We start from the raw sequence: 17964 nt of genomic DNA, 5'->3' as shown, positions 1-17964 counted from the left end.
CCTATTATTTGTGATGTGCTGATGAACAAACATAAAAAGAAATCTGGTCTCACTGCAACTTTCTTGCCGAAGTTGTTTCTTCTGAAGAGAACCCTCAACATTTGTCTTTGAATTTTGCTTTAAGTGATGTTTCGGTGGCAACTTGTAGAAATACATTTATATAGCACACAAAGCATTATCATCACAATTGTCTTGTAACACAGTACCCATTGGAAATAAGCCAGTATTATTATCCCCACATTTTGGATGGGCAGCTGAGACTGAGAATATATACAGTATATGCCTTCCTTAAGACCACCTAATAAGTTTATGGCTGTAAGATTTCAGCCATTGACCTGGACCACAGATCATTCTTTTAGCTACAATGTTACACCAGCACTTGTTCTTTTTTTACTGTTTGCAAAGGACTGCAGAGATGCTAAAGGTACTACAGTCGTACCTCGGGTTAAGTACTTAATTTGTTCCGGAGGTCCGTACTTAACCTGAAACTGTTCTTAACCTGAAGCACCACTTTAGCTAATGGGGCCTCCTGCTGCTGCTGCGCCGCTGGAGCACGATTTCTGTTCTCATCTATTTCTGGGTTAGCGGAGTCTGTAACCTGAAGCGTATGTAACCTGAAGTGTATGTAACCCGAGGTACCACTGTAAATGGAGAGCAGTTGGGATTAATATAATTTTTTAAAACCCTAAGTATGTGGTAGGTGATCACTTAGGATACCTGAATCGTTGCCATTTTGCATTCCCATAGAGAAGTTGGATAAACAGATTTTAAAGGTGGAATCTCCTCTTCTCACCCACTTTTTCATTTCAATATATGTTTACCAATTGGGTAATCATTGCAATTGCAGAGTGGGATGGTAGTTATTACTGGTTTAGGACCTGGGGGACATTATTGCTTTGTTTTGTTTTTCTTCTTGTTTTCATTCTGTATTTTGTGTTTGTTTTTAGCTTGTATTTTTATACTGTGAACCTTCATTTCGGATGAAGGGTGGTATACAATTTTTAAAGAGACAGACAGACAGATTTATGATGATTTACAGAACGAAATGGTGTATATGGTGGAGATGGGAAAGCTTTTTGGGTGTTCGTGTCAAATGCTCAGAAAACCATTCCAGAGTTGTTTTGTTTTAAAAAGTTTTACTTGAACACTCAAGAAGCCCAATTAATTTTTGGGCGAACCAGATCGCTTCCACCCATCCCCTGATGTCAGGGAGGACACTAGGCTACAACCTGATGCCTAGCTTTGCATGTGGAGGAAATACTTTTGTACAAAGTAGTAAGTATTCAATCCTGTGACACCCCTCCTCCATGGTCTGAAGTGGTACAGTCCAACCCTAGACATAGGCTTGCCCCCTCAGTAAGAAAGGGGCCATGACATGAGATTTAGAACACATTTACAGTTGCCATGGAAATATAGCCTGGTGGGCAAGTTCTCCATCCCTCACCTGCTATGAAGTATTGTGCAGAACCAGTCATTGTCCCATGGTGGGTCACCAATGGTCACCAAGAATATGGACCTTCTTCTTCGGCGATCACTCATAGCCGAGTAAGATTGTCTTCCATAAACACGGTTTTAACAGTGAGTCCGTAAGTGACTGTGGAGGCCAATTCTGGATCCACACGTCCTTCCACAGTGGGGACATTGGTTTCCGGGCTGGAGTTGACCACGGTGGGGTTTTGCCAAGTGTGCCTTCCTCTTAGCATGTTTCTCCCTTGCATCTTGAGTTTGAGCATCTTCAAAGCCCATGACACCTTTGGTAAAGGCTGTTCTCCAACTGGAGCACTCGCAGGCCAGTGTTTCCCAGTTGTCAGTGTTTAGACTACATTTTTAAAGATTTGCCTTGAGACAGTCTTTAAACCTCTTTTGTTGATCACCAGCATTGCGCTCTCCATTTTTAAGTTCGGAATAGAGTAGTTGCTTTGGAAGACGATCATCAGGTATCCGCACAACATGACCAGTCCAACAAAGTTGATGTTGAAGAATCATTGCTTCAATACTGGTGATCTTTGCTTCTTCAAGTACACTGGTATTAGTTCACCTGTCTTCCCAAGTGATGTGTAAAATTTCAGTACACAGAGTGGTGGTGGTGGGGCGCTGTTGACAAGTACTTTTTAATAGTGGCCATAGAGATCCCATTTCAAGGAAATACTTCTCCATCAAGGGAAAAAGTTCAGGAGATGCTTCCTGTTGCTTTCAAACTTCAGCTATGCCATTGTCAAGGAAATAACCCCAGATCACACACCCCCCCCCCCGACAAGAGAAGTGCCTTGAAACACATTGGACACACTGAGCATTTATGAATAAATTACATAAGCTAATGCAATGGAATTCCTTTGTAAAATATTATGTATATATATGATGAAGTAACATTTTTACTTAAAAACCCCACTCCCCCATATCATTGCTGTTCGCATCCATCTTGGGAGACAATGGAAGAGTGTGCCTTCAGGGGTAAAGTTGGATAGTTACAGTGCTTCGATTTTTTAATGTATTTTATATTTTTTCTATTTTATGATTTTCAGTTTTATACATTTCAATAAATTTACAATCATTTTAACATTTCAAAACTTGACTTCCTTCCCCCCCTTCTGCGGTTCCTTAATTTTTAATATTTTCTGCATATCCAAATTAACTTAATTTGCTCATTTATTCATCTACTTTAAATATAAACTCTTATAAAACTGCAGGTTATTACAATAATCCTGCCAATGTTCTTATCTGTTTACAGTTTGTAAATATTCAGTAAACCGTTTCCATTCTTTTATAAAAAGTTTGTTATATTGATTTCTTATTTCTCTGGTAAGTTTCGCCATTTCTGCATATTCCATTAAGTTTTTGCATCCATTCTTCCTTTGCTGGGACGACTTCTTCTTTCCATTTTTGGGCAAGTAACATTCTTGCTGCTGTAGTCGCATACATGAATAAATTTCTATAGTTTGGGTAGTTCTGTCCCTATAATTCCCAAAAGGCTCCTCATTGTATATGTTTGCCTCCAATCCATGAGGGGGAATTGATATCTTCAGAGAACTGTCCTTTTCTGCATCTATTGCTCTATAAAGACGTTTTCTTAATTGCTATGTAAAATAAACAAGCACATATTCCACAAATTCAGGGCAACTGATATGCAAAGAGGTTTGGGGTTTGGGTGCGATGCATCTTTCCTCCAAAGGCGTTCATATCAGGAAACCCAGCATGATTAAATATGATAATCATCTATAAAGGCGAGAAAATAATTCAAAAATGTGCATCCATAAGATTACAAGAACTTTTGGCAGGCAACACACGGAATGCCTTTGGGTCCATATATTAATTTGAAGCAAGGCCCAGTCTTTAAACATCATGCTAATGCATTCATGATTATCTACAAGCAGTTGTGCCTGAAGTATAAATTATCGCTGCTCATCCAAAAGGAACACCTCTCTAAAGTTCTTTTTAAAACCTATCAATATGGCGCTTATTTATTACGCTGGCCTGTCCCAAAGGCTGTCTCTATCTAAATTACAATAATTCTGAGTTTGCATGCAATTAGATATATAAAGGTAAAGGGACCCCTCACCGTTAGGTCCAGCCGTGAACGACTCGGATTGCGGTGCTCATCTCGCTTTACTGGCCGAGAGAGCCAGCGTACAGCTTCCGGGTCATGTGGCCAGCATGACTAAGCCGCTTCTGGCGAAACCAGAGCAGCGCATGGAAACGCCGTTTACCTTCCCACCGCAGGGGTACCTATTTATCTACTTGCACTTTGACAGGCTTTCAAACTGCTAGGTTGGCAGGAGCAGGGACCTAACAATGGGAGCTCACCCCGCGCAGGGATTCGAACCGCCGACATTCTGATCGGCAAGCACTAGACTCTCTGGTTTAGACCACAGTGCCACCCGCGTCTCCTAATTAGATATATAAGCATATGAGTTTTAATATTTTTACTTTGTCCCCCTTTTGGTAACAAAGTCCATCTTTTTTTTGCTGATGCATAAAGAGCCACCCTATAGTACTGTCAGCATAGCATTCTGGATACTATGATAAGCATGGGGCGAACGTAGCAACACGCTATTGAGGCAAACGTGCGGGTCTCTTTCTATCTTGTCACCCCGAGTGTAAGCGAGTGTAAGCTCGCTTCCCAGCCCAGTCGGTCGTTTACAGCCGGAAATCACTCAAGTCAATAGTCATAGCTGTGATGGCAATCAAATTCCAGCTTGCAATACACAAAAGGACTCCCGCCCTCCTTTAGTGGCAAAATTACCCCGGAGGGAAAGAGTTCAGCATGAACCTGCATGGCTGAATTAAAGTCAGCCAGTGGCACAATGTGGTTAATGTAGCTCCGCTCTGGGGAAGTGTTGTCTCTACCAGTGACATCCAATGTGAGGCCAGAGGGCAGAAAAGTTCTCTGTAAAGAATAAGGATGGGGAGGGGAGGACACTAAATATAACAGGAAACTGTAGGGTATGAGATGGGAATGCAAAGATTTAGATAGAAGTATCGTGTCAAGGCTAGATTATACAAGCAGCAGTATGGGAGGGAAGACCAGATCACTAGAGAATGATACTGTGGACCCAAAGCTTTTTGCCCCAGTGTTTCCAGAAAATGAGGGAATGTGGTGAAGTTGTAGACATTGCTGCCATAGGGCTTACACACACCAGAAATACCTTATTTAAGCCCAACAGACCAGTTAGTTAAGACAGTATATTTGCAAAGCCTCTGTGCATTTACAAAGACAAAGCAGCAAAATCGTTTTGCTGAATTACAGAACACCGAGTTAAATTGGTGTTTGAAATGTGTAGAAACCACTCCACCCCCAAAGGAGTTTGTCAGAGCTTTGGGTTTTCAAATTAACATCCCTTTTGACCAACTTCTATAATCTGTTTTGTGTTTGACTTGCTTTTGGTTGTTTTTATTTTTTTAGAGTTTGCAGAAAACTTATTAACTTTACTTGAAGTTTCATTTGTGTTGTCATTTCTCAAGAGCCCAGTTCCCATAACAAATCCCCTGTGCAGGAAGGATCTTCTGAAGACTGCATATGCTCTGTGTGCATGACAGCACCTTAAAATCTGGACCTGTCAGAATTGATGTTTTCCACTCTTCCTCCCCTTGTTTTAGCAGGTGGAGGGGTCTGGCTCGACAATCTCTTTTTAAACCCCAAACCAGCTGACAGCAGCACTGAATGGAAATGTAGAGACAAGCTAGATGACGGTTCATTTCCAATCAACGTATTAAGCTTACTGACAACAATTAGTGGCACATACTATTATAAATTGGGAGCCATCATCTCTACAAACAATGATCATTCTCTGCACTATATTGTATGTGCGCGCGCAAGCAGAGTATGGTCAGCTGATTCATGCAGGGCCGGAAGAAAAGATCCTTTGATTGGCTCATACATGATAGAAGCACATCACATGATGAATCGACTCAAAATTGTGGGGAACAGCTCATGAGAAACATTGTAAATAAGGCAAATGGAGGTTTCGGCTGGGGTTGCCGCATCTGTGTCAGTTACTGAGACAAGGAAGTCATTACTTAAAGTCGCCACAATCATATAACGTTCATTTGTGGATCAGCCCTTAGATTACTGGAAAGGATTCATCTTTCTGCATGATCTAACACGTTACATAAATGCAACAAAATGGTCTCAGACTACCCTAGGTATGCATGAATGTTCAAATAGTTATGCTTTATTAAGAATATTTACAGCAGTTTTAGGTAGAGAATTCCATCAGTAAATGACCCTGAACGCACACCTTGAAAAATCATCTTTATTCACATCTACAGTACAGTATAAGAAAGCAACATTTTCCCATGCTACACGAAACTGTTCACATTTTGGAAGGGAACTTCCTTTTGGAAGCTTCTGGATTCTGAGGACCAACTTGTCTTGTATAACATTATTCACAAAACTGGGGATAGAGATCTGACATTCAGACCTGCTACTGGCTCAAAGAAGAATTTGCAAACTGCCATACAAAGCACAAACTGCAATCACACAGTGGTCTTTGTTGCCCCATAGCCTCCCAAATGCAGAGTAGCTTGTAGTGAATTTGGGGGGGGGGGGCGGGAATCATCTCGTTAGTACTCCAGCTTCATACCTTTTAGTCCATGGTGCTATTAACAGCTCAGCACAGCTTTTATATGAGTTGTTACACTCAATTCCCTCTAGTGGTAGGAGAGATTTGGTAGTTCATGTTTAGATCTGGATCATCTTCTGGACTGGCTTCTACTCTAGTCTGGCTTTATCTGGAAGGCTCTGAAGTACTGTCACCATCACAGTCTTCACCTTCAAAAAGGCATCCAGAAAATAAGCAAATGAGTGGTCATGAATGCTATTCTGGCTGCAATACCAATTTTGTTTATTTTATTATCACTATTTTTTCGTATTATCTTTCTTTGTATTCAGAATTTGTTTCTTTATGCCTAGCAAAAAAAGAATCATGCTATTTGCTGTACATTATCATTTTTCTTTAACAAAAAAGCAAACAAACCAGAAGATGACCTTAATTCCTATCTTGGGGGTGATACTAACAAGCACATACAAATATAATTGCGAATCAGTTAAACATTTGCTCTGATAAACAGTGTACGGTAGTTTAGGACCAACGTGCAAATGGATGAATCAATATGAACCGAAAAGGGATAATTTAAACAATAAGGGCGGGGAGAGAGAGGGGCATTGCCTTCATTTCCTCATCTAGTTTTCTCCATCATGTTACTTGCTATAAAAGTATTGAAGGGTTCCAAGTCCCTTCATTTACTTAAAAACTTTACTCACAAACTCTTCAGCATTCAGCAATATAAAAAGTGTCAGATATTACAAAAGTGAGTTTTGCAGCTTTCTTACCTACAGAATATAATTGCTTTGGGGAGTAAACTGAAGGAATGTCTACTAGAATGAAAGTGGGGGTGTCCATCAGCCCCCACTAGCACAATTCCCAGTCATTCCCATTAGCTCATCATTAACATAACACTACTGTGTATTAATTAGGCTGGAGAAATAGTCAGTGTATCAGTGCCTGAACTTTAGCAGGTAAGATCATTCTCTGAATCTCCTAATAAATAAAATCAGTGTTGGCCATGATCCCAATGCTAACCCCAAATAGCTCCTCCCCATTCAATTCACTACCATTCAGAGCCAATTTTGATTCCCACCCCTCTGTCTTCCTCTCTCTTTCTGTAGTTACTCTGTGGTTGAATCTACATGGAATGGAGTTGTGTGAAATGGCCTCAAAATATAAAGAATTTTCTAGGGCCCCTTCCCCCCCTTTTTTCTAAGAAGTTGCCACACAAAGTGTACTTGGGAAGCAAACTTTAACAGAAAAGGATATGCACGACATATGACAGCAAACACAACCTTCCTTCTGTTTGACATCAATCCAACTGGAAATTACTTTGGACACTCTGACAGATGTTTATCACAGCTGGTAGAGGCAGCAGAAATCTTTCCTATTACTATAGCTAATGCTTCTGACAGAAATCCAGGCAAAAACGTTAAGCATCTTCCCTTTCAAAGGGATTTGGTGTCCCACAATCCACGTTACAGGTTTTTGATGTAGCAGGGAAAATTATTGCTTTTAAAAACCAAACGCCGTCAGCTGAAGTTCACTGCGGATTAAGTACACAAAAGATAAACGCCTGCAGCAGTGGTGGATCAGTTGCGCACATCATGATCTCTCACTTATCCAGCCTCCAACCCCTACTTAGAGAGACATGCAGCTCCAGTTTAAAATATGCCATCTGCTTGCTGTTTGGTGCTCTCCAGCTGCTATGTAGTAAGGGAAATATGGAAATCGGGGTTGTCGAAAATTAAAGGCCTTCTTGGGGGGTCTGCTTCCTTGTCAGCTTTATGCAGCAGCTTGAAAAGTCCAGTTCCAATGTTCATTGGGATACCCATAATGATGCACTCAGAAACGCCTAGAGAAGATCAAGAAAAAACAATTAAAGCCTCATATTTCCCATGCAATGTGCATCATGGACTTAAAGAAGCAGAGGTTTTTTAAGAGATTAGCTGCAGTAATATTACATATTACAATCGTGAAGACTGATCTAAAGCAATTATTACCTGCAAACCAACTTCACTACGTCAAGGCCATGGTGAAAAAAGGAGTAGGATGAGAGATCATTCCTTACTATGGGGCAACAGCAAAAAAGGCCATGCTCCATGTCAGGGAACTGACATCGGAGCCAGAGGCGGAGGCTAGGCTCCCAAGTGATGCTGGAGAAGGGCCCAGCAGGGAGAGAGGCAGCTCATCAGCTGGGGAAGGAAATCAGCGTAACATCAGGGATAAAGGGGGGCAGATGGGGGAATCGGCGAGGGGGCTCCAGGACTCCTTGCCGGAGACCAGCGGGGAGAGCACGGGTCCTCCGCTACCCACACCCTCCCTGCGCAGAAGACTTCCGCGCAGGGAGAGTAGGAGGAGACTTGGCGTCAAACAGCTTTTATGCTGGAAAAGGTTTAAGAGACGCCCACTGACGGATTCTGCTAGCGACTGAAACAGCCACGAAGTGAAGGGCTGTCCAGAAAGGAAAGGTTTAACCAGGGAACCTAGCCAGGAGTGACGGCAACTTACGCACGAGCAACCCCTATTATTATTACACTCCACTTCCCCCATTTTCAGCCAGGATACATTTAGAGAGCTGTGCTTAGTGGCAAGATTCATCACCCAAGACACTTACCACACACTGAATCCTTCTGCCCAAAATATGCAGCGTCGAAGAGGTGATCTGCTGTCTTCTCAAACGAAGCAAGCATCAATACACTCTCCTTCATTTTTGCCAGGCCAAACCGAGTAATCCCCAGAACCTCACCCTAGTCCGAGAAAAGGAAGACAGCAGAACCTCATAAGCTAATTCATGCTCACCAAAGGCTTTGACTCTGTACGAAGAAGGCAAATCTATATGGTGGATGAAGTTGCATTTCTTGTCCTGGGCAAGTGTATGTTGGTTTGCAAGCCCCCTCCACAGAGGCTGGCCCCTCTTACTGTCCTCGGAGCTTGCATACCGGTAACCTCCTCTGGCTGATATCCAGACAGACCAGGGAGATTTTGATAGGCGACATTTTCCCAAAAGTGGGTAAAATGCACAACCCCTCCCTCCTGCTTCCGCAGGGGAAAGAAAATAAGTCAGAAATCTATTTACATGATGTTTATTTCTGACATTACAGCACTAGAGAAAAACACGTCCTTTCAGTTCAGTTCTTCTAGCAGGTCTGACAAACTTCCTAAACATGTGCACACAGAAGGTTTCAAGTTACACTCTTCACAAAGACTTATCCAGCCTGTGAACGTCCTGGGAAATTCTTCTTTCCCACAGATAGGCGCATCATGTGATGTCAACAATCTGGGTGTCTGCAGCGGTGATGTTTCCATATACTGACAGTGTACACTGATAGCTATATGGATGCATAATAATTTGTCCAGCATGGTTGTTAATAAAGGGGATTTGGAACAATTGTCTTGCCCGCCTTCTCTCAAATACAACATATACATATATAACATATTTTTTACATATGCAACAGCCTAAGACCTGCTATGCTTAGTTTCTTATTGTTCTATTATATTAGGCCACTGATTCTTGAGTGCCAACTTCCCTTTCCCTGGCCTTGGCCAATCAGGTGTGGGGAAGTGTCAATGTCTCTTGCAATTGCTGGCAGCAGAGGCTGATCTCTCCCAGTCAACAAAGCAAGTGGAAAGCGAGTATGGCAGAGCAGCAGCTGACAGACCAGCCTGCTCACTTTGCCCACACTGCTCACTCTTGTGGCGATGGGCAGAGAGGAAGGAAACTGGGTACACCAGTGGGGGCAGGGGGCAGGATATGTGTGGACATTCCTGGAAGGGCACATCCGAATGATTCACATATTCCTGATTACTTGGATCAAAGGAAAACCAACCACCCTAAACCTTAATTTGGGCTTAGAAGATAAACTATATGTCAGTACAGTAAACGGATGCCCATCATGAGGCTCTTTGCTACGCAGGTGCCTATGAAGGGAGTAATCCATGTGGATATCGCAGCAAGCAACACTCGTATAGGTGTTTCCCCGGTATTTTCTTCATTTACATTTATTTGAGGGAAGGAGGGCCAAGTGCATTGGTGGCAAAACAATGAAAAGGAATAAAACAAACCTTGTATGTCATCAGGTCAGACAGCAACATCACATGCCTCCGGTCAATGCTCATACCATGGTTTACCATAGTGTACTGAATCTCATTGATGATGGTGGTCCGGGCAGCCTCAATGCCCAAGGTTTTCTCGACCTAGTCGATTAAATTATGTGGTTTAGGGAAGTGGCAAAACATTGATTCCACTGGCACATAAGCACTGTGATTTTCCAAAGCAACTCCTTCCCCCAAGCTACAATCATTCCCACATATTTTGGCTTAAAAATTGCCCTGGCTTGCACCCGAGCTTGCCCCTGCCTCCTTACAGGCAGTAGCTTCCAGTGGTAGCATTTTTCTTCATTATCACACTTAGGATGCCTATAGAATGCTGGTTTTGACCTATAAAGCCTTAAATGGCTCAGGACTGCAATACCTCAAGGACCGCCTCTTTCCATATGAACCTACCTGGACCATGAGATATCTTCTGAGGCCCTTCTTCACGCACCTCCTCCTTGAGAGGTGTGGAGGGTGGCAACACGAGAACGGGCCTTCTCTGTAGTGGCTCCCTGTCTGTGGGATGCTCTTCCCAGGGAAGTTCGCCTGGCGCCTTCATTAAAGTGCCAGGCAAAAATGTTCCTTTTTAACCAGGCCTTTGGTTGATCTGATTGACAGCCAATGTCCTTTTAACATGTGGCTTTTTGGGGGGGGGGGAGCTATTGGGTTGTTGCTTTTATTTTTATTTTTTTTATAAGATATTTAAGATTTTCAGAATATTACAAAACAAAACAAAAGAAAAAAGAGAAAAATATGTATTTTTCTCGTATTTTTCTCTGTTGCTTTTATTTTTAGTACGTATTTTGTGGTTTTATATCTGTGAACCACCCTGGGTATAGGGCAGTATATAAATTCAATAAATAATAATAATAACACTTTCTGAGTGTTCAGAGTGTTTCACTATATTACCTTGCTGCAATCTGTATTAACCCCATATTGTAGATTGGGGGGTGGGGGAAAAGAAGTTAGTCTTGAGAGAACATGGCTTGCCTTAGACCACCTAGGACAGGGGTCAGCAAACTTTTTCAGCAGGGGGCCAGTCCACTGACCCTCAGACCTTGTGGGGCGGCCAGACTATCTATCTATCTATCTATCTATCTATCTATCTATCTATCTATCTTTGGGGGGGGGGGAATGAATGAATTCCTATGCCCCATAAATAACCCAGAGATGCATTTTAAATAAAACGACACATTCTACTCATGTAAAAACATGCTGATTCCCGGACTGTCCGCAGGCTGGATTTAGAAGGTGATTGGGCCGGATCCGGACCCCAGGCCTTAGTTTGCCTACCCATGACCTAGGAAATTCATGGAAAAGGTGACATTTGAACCAAGAACTTCCACAGGCTCCAATCAGTCAACCACTATGCCACACACCACCAGCTCATATAGCCAATGCCCTCTTGATGGCTACCTCGTAAGTGTTGTTCGAAGTAGTCCTTGTTCCTTTGACTCCATGCGTGGCCATGACAGCTCGCAGGTTGTCACCTTCCACCAGCAGCTTGTACTTCTCCTTTCCACTCTGCTCATCGATATGAATGACAGCGCGAGACACTTCCGGGATACCCTGCACAACCACCTTTATGTAGGAAAGGAAATCAAAAAAAGTGTCTAGAAGACAGATACCCTGATAAATGCTTCTTGCTATAGACCAGATATCACAATCAAAACCCCACTCTTTGCCCTCCTTGCTCTTTCCTACAGTGACTGTTTAATATTGCCTAAACTGGAAGTGACACACCTGTAGCCCTCCAAATGCAGGTGACTCCCAGCTCCCATCAGTCCCAAGCCTGCATAGCCTAATGGTCAGAGATAATGGGAACTGAAATCAAGCAACATTGGGATGACTATAGGTTAGCCTCCACCCCTGGCTCTTCATATTTGCTTGGGAGTTCCATGAATGTGTGTTGTGACTGTGAAGGAAAGCAGTCAGAACACTTGAAGGCAGGGTTCCACATAACTAGGGCTCACACTCTGCAACATAAAAACAGAATTCCTACAAAGGATGGACTTCAGGGACTATACTTCTAGCCTTTTCACTTGGCGTGTGCATTTTTGCAACCCAAAGAATATGCATCCGGCACAGATCAGTCTACTTCAATTAGGCACTCAACTGATTTTGTTACGTAGTTATTTGATTTCTTTATTGGAAAGTGAAGGAAATAGTTTGGCTTTGGTAGGGATCTGGCTGTTTTTGAAAGGCCAAGCTGTTTTCAATGCAATTGCAACCAAACAGAATCAGTTTCTTCAAACACCTCCTCCCACTGGTTTATTCCTCTTCTCCCAGTTCCTGCATGCCACTCTCTGCCCTTCATTATTTCCTTGGCTCCTCTGCATCCTCTTCAAGGGTCCCCTTCTCCTGTACATCCTCTTTCTCTCCTTACCCCATTCCTCCAGCTCCTGTTTCTTCAGCCTGTCAGGCTCCCTTTCCTTTAGCAAACCTCAGCCCTGAGCTCTCTTTCCCTAAGCTTCCATCTATTGCTCAGCTTCTTTATGACATCATTCTTCTTTGTGACATCATTACTACTCAGCCAATGGGCACCAAAGGCTTCACTGCTTTGACAAAATAGTGAGTGTGCTCACTGTAATTAAGAGAAGCCACCACCTATCACCCCTTCAAGCAAATTCAAGCAAATTTGTGAAGTTATTCTTAAGAGGAACTTCCCAAAGAGCTTCAGTAAAACTAACTCGGTACCTTGAAGGTTTAGCACCTAATTTATTACAGTGAAAGGGAGGAATGAGCTAAGAGAAAGGCACGTTTGGCAAATCCTCACTGTGATCAAATCCCACCCAGAAACCTATGTCCCCACTATGAAAGGCTGTGTGGATCCAGAATTGGCCTCCACAGTAACTTATGGACTCACTGTTAATATCGTGTTCATGGAAGACAACCTTACTCGGCCATGAGTGATCACCAAAGAATTACACTGTGATCCCCAGTATTATTTTTTGAATGACTGGAGACATTTTATTGTACTTTACTGTATATATATTATATATAAGGTCATGGCTTAGGGAGCCTTTGGGCTGAAAAATGGTATGTAATAAAATCTGATCTCTCTCTACATATACATACAAACACACGCAAAATATAGATCATGATATAAAATAGGCTCATCCAACAGCAAGAGGGCAATACCCAGATCCACTTCTGTTAAATATGCACAAATTTATAAAGGTACAAGATGCCCAATATGTTTTCAAATTATAAAAGCTTCTTCGGGGGGAAAATGGAAAAAGTAAGAAATGAAACGGGGGCATTCTTAGCAGAGGATTTCAAGAATTCTCACACTAATGCAGTGAATCCTTTGAATGCTGTGATCTGAGCACATGCATTTGTTGCTGAGCATCACACACGGAAGGTAGAAAGTTGGTAGCTTACTTTTGGTAGCTCTTCTTTCAGAGACTGCAAGACATAGTACATTGAACTCTTGCTGTTCTCTCGGGGAGTAACGCAGACAACGGCCTCACCGTGAACAGCTACATCCCCAGGCTTCACTCTCAGCTTCGAGACACAAATAGAATACCGCACAGTCTCCGCATTAACCTGTGTCACAAATGTCACTTTGTTATTTGCATAATTATTTCGACACTGGGCGCAGTTCCGCGGGCATGCAATTTGTTACACGGTGTCCAAAACACTAGTCTGGCAAAAGCTCTGAAAGCGATTATTTGACGGCCTTTGCAAGATGCTATTCTATTCGGCCAGGCGATGTTTGCTACTGCCCAGGAGCCCCAAAAATATTCAGTTCTGAAATGTGTGACAGTTGAGGGGAATGTCCATTTCGGCCCCGTGCTACTGAAGACTGAGGGAGGCTTTGGGCGGCACAACTGATCCATACACTCTCTTTTTACATTTTCAATGTAATGTTGGAAGTAATGGCTCCCAGGTACGCTCCCCCCCATGCTCCTCAAGTTGGGTGCATGAATTACAGTCATTCTACATATTGCACAGATGTGCAACTTCAGACTGCAACTGGTTGTGCTGAGTGCCATTTCAATTGACCTCGTACAGATAAAAAGGATGTACTGAACTAAGAGAGGACTGCTCTAAACCTTTCTTCCTTATATGCTAATGTATTGTAAGAGAGGTCTTTTGACTACTCGCTCACATGAAAGTGGTACCTACAGCTGAAGAGGTAGAGGCTATTTTACCACTGAAGGACTTTCCCAACTCATTCTGTGCCACGTGTAGCTTCAGCCTCAAACAGGGAAATTAACAGGAGGTCAGGACTCTCTAATTTCATCTGGCTAAGACTGGTGATTGATTTGATTGATTGTATTTCTAGGCCACTTTTCATTCAAATGAATCTCAAAGCGACTTACAACCAATAAATAACCATAACATAATAAAACATAATAGCACATCGTGAATACAGCATACATCATATAAAATAATTAACAAATTATCAATAAAACAGTTGCAATCTATAAAAAACTAAACAAAACAGCAACTAAAAAATAAGCTAAATCTCACAATTATGGCAAGTCATGTGATTAACAATGCAGCATTTAGAATCTACAAAGCAATATTACAAACATTAACAAAATAGCAATTAAAATATAAGCTAAGCACTAAGTTCATTCACATAATCTCTGCACCCCCATGACTCATAACTTTTCACTTTGTTCAGTTCATTAAAATGCACACATGCACATCATGCCTATTGTTAAGCCAGCTCAGCCAGATGCTGTGCTGGCTGGGGTCCTCAAGTTGCAGGCCATGGTGGAGATGGTGGGGCTCTCAGGCCTACCACCAGTGGTAAGGTAGAGGTTGTCTCTGGGTAGCCTGCCTAGGCACTGTTGAGGAAGAACTTGCCCACATTGCTTTCAATAATCAGGAGGTCCATTCCCACTTGAGGAAGTCCAAGACAAGCCTGTCCCTCTGAAGCAGTGAGTGGCAACTGCATTTGGCACGGTAGATGCAAATAGAGGAGGAAAAGATAAAGGTAAAGGGACCCCTGACCATTAGGTCCCGTCGTGGCCGACTCTGGGGTTGCGGCACTCATCTTGCTTTATTAGCCGAGGGAGCCGGAGTACAGCTTCCGGGTCATGTGGCCAGCATGACTAAGCTGCTTCTGGTGAACCAGAGCAGCTCACGGAAACGCCATTTACCTTCCCACCGGAGTGGTACCTATTTATCTACTTGCACTTTGATGTGCTTTCGAACTGCTAGGTTGGTAGGAGCTGGGACCGAGCAACGGGAGCTCACCCCATCGCGGGGATTCGAACCGCCGACCTTCTGATCGGCAGGTCCTAGGCTCTGTGGTTTAACCCACAGCGCCACCCGTGTCCCTCCCTGCTCTGCCATGGAACTCACTGGACAATCTCTGGCTAGCCACTGCTTCGTAACCTAACCACCACGATTTGCAGCTGCTCGCTACCCGTTGCCATGTTTGGACCAACAAGAGAAGTGTAGTGGCAAGAGCAACCCAATGCTGTTGAAGAGAGTTTACTTGGGGCCATATGGGATCAGGGATTACAGCGGTGGATGAACTGTGGGGGCCCCTCAAGAGAGCAGAAATTGATGCATTATTTGGGTCTGAGACAATATTAGTGTTACATGCCCTAAAGAGATCAGTGCAAATCACTCCAGGAATTGCCTGCTCAGAATTTCATCAGAAATTTATTTAAAATATTGTCTGCGCAGCAGCTGCAAGCCAAGTTCGATGAGCCAGCTTACATGGTCAGAGTAATTACATGGTGCAGATTATTGTTAAGATGCACCACTTTGGACCACAGGTGTAAATGACATTTGGATGCTTCTGACTATGAGAAACAACAACCAGGCATTCTGGAGTTACGAATCCTGGTGCAGCTAGGGATGGAGGAAAATTTCATTTAGTCTGGATTTTCAAACAAGCTGACCTAATTCATACCTCCAGACTAACACGCAAATCGGAGTGCAATTATCCTTTGGATTTTGCATTTTTCCAAATTTTGCAACGCAGTTCTCATCTAAAAGAAAAGGCATACCAACACACAGATTTCTCTTTTATTATCCTGAAATATGCATGTTGATATAAACTACATATATACATATTCTGCATAGATATTCAAATATGAATTTAGATACTACAGTCGTACCTTGGAAGCCAAACAGAATCCATTCTGGAAGTCCGTTTGACTTCCAAAATGTTCGGAAACCAAAGCGCAGCTTCTGACTGGCTGCAGGAAGCTCCTGCAGCCAATCAGAAGCCGTGGAAGCCCTGTTGGATGTTCAGCTTCAAAAAATAGTTCACAAACCGGAACAGTCACTTGCGGGTTTGCGGCGTTCAGGAGCCAAAACTTTCGACTTGCAAGGCATTCGGGATCCAAGGTATGACTGTACTGTTCATGGGCTTTTTTTTTTTTTAAAAGAAAATGCAGATTAACATGGAAAGGAATCAGAAGAGTTAGGGTTTTGTAGCTCTGTGGTAGAGCATCTGTTTTGCCAAAGGCTCCAGGTTCAATCCAAAGCATCTCCAAGTAGGGCTTTGATGTCTCCAGTCTGAAACTCTGAAGAGCTGCTGCCAATCGATGTAGACCTTACTGAGCTACATGGACCAATGGTCAAAGTCTCTATAAGGTAGCTTCCTATGTTCCTATGAATAAATGTGTGTGAAACTGATGCAGGGTGGAAATAGAAAGACAGCTAGACTGATCCATCTGCTCCCTGCTCACTTCAAATCTGGTTAGGGGGAAACTAGCAGAGAACATTAATTCTCTTTGAAAATGTGCATAGATGCATGCTGCAGAAGCAATTAACATATTGAAGGTACCACAGAGCAATAACTAGAATAAATTAAAGCACTACAGAAAAAGCCACGCTCATTTTCACTGTGGTATCTGCCCTGCCTGAAGGCACCCCTGTGGCAAATCAGTTTCTCGAACACAGTATCAGTGGGAGGGGGACACACTCACTTCCAGCCTCAGCAGCCTAATCCGCTCTAACGAAAGCTTGACAAGAATGAAACAGTCATCAGGAAGGAAAACCTCTTCAATGTACTCCGAAATCTGAAAGTCAAAAACCATGCTCATTGTTTAATAAGCATCACAGCAGTGCAGAACCATAATGGGAAATATTGTATATTATGCAACAATAAGGCACCGTCTACCTCTCCCAGTAGCGTCTTCTCTATTCTTCCTTTAACCAAACGGGCAAAGTCTGGATCATTGTCCGTGTCAAGGTGGGCTGTGATAATCGGCGTACTATAGATAAGCAGCAAAAGCATATCGTTGTGAAAAGCCTACTGGTTTATTACCTTTACGTACCATGAACATTACTGATAATTCTATTTTATATATCGAGAACTAAACATTGTACGAAACAACTTATGATGGCTGTACGTTTAAAATCTAAAAAAAATCCATAAGCCACATCTCTGCAGTTATCTGCTGTGATGTTAACTCACTCTGCTGAAATTTGTTGCTTTCCCAAACCAATTATTTCAAGGATACTGAATCTTGCTCATAGCTTGGAAGACATAGCACAACACTTTTTTGTGAATGGAGGTTCCTCTTATGAGTCTTGACCTTGTTCACACAGTATCTTGACTTCGTTAATCAAGAGCCTACTAATTATAGTGCAATCAGCTACTAAATTGACCCCCTTTTATCTTGCTGCCTTAGGTCGCGGTAGCAAATGGCAGGTACACTGTAACTTTTTAGGTTCAGTTATTTTTGTGCTTTGATCAACAGGAAGGCCTAAGAAATAACTCTCCACCTTAAAAAAAAAAAAGGATCTCATTTTGTTGGATCAAGAGAGCAACAAATACATTGAACCCCTATAAATGAGAGCATTTAGCAGCCATCCAAGATAAGGGATATCATCCTGCAGCTTA

At 42.6% G+C, this 17964-nt stretch overlaps 1 protein-coding gene across 2 annotated transcripts in view; it reads right to left on the bottom strand.

The window, feature by feature from the left end:
• Positions 1-5736: 5736 nt before the first annotated feature.
• The window catches only part of POLR3A (RNA polymerase III subunit A), a 52151-nt gene continuing 39923 nt past the window's right edge, over positions 5737-17964 (bottom strand). For both annotated transcript variants that reach the window (XM_081007625.1, XM_081007626.1), the window contains 7 exons: positions 17239-17332; positions 17045-17137; positions 13524-13688; positions 11556-11720; positions 10110-10241; positions 8662-8794; positions 5737-7899 (listed from right to left, as the gene is read on the bottom strand). In XM_081007625.1, the coding sequence (XP_080863751.1) occupies positions 7751-7899; positions 8662-8794; positions 10110-10241; positions 11556-11720; positions 13524-13688; positions 17045-17137; positions 17239-17332 (931 nt within the window). In that variant the 3' untranslated portion in view covers positions 5737-7750. The remainder of the gene's footprint in view (positions 7900-8661; positions 8795-10109; positions 10242-11555; positions 11721-13523; positions 13689-17044; positions 17138-17238; positions 17333-17964) is intronic.

Source organism: Podarcis pityusensis, assembly GCF_964106645.2.
Source record: "Podarcis pityusensis genome assembly, chromosome: 5".
NCBI lineage: Eukaryota > Metazoa > Chordata > Lepidosauria > Squamata > Lacertidae > Podarcis > Podarcis pityusensis.
This window is presented reverse-complemented; position numbering and strand designations above follow the sequence as displayed.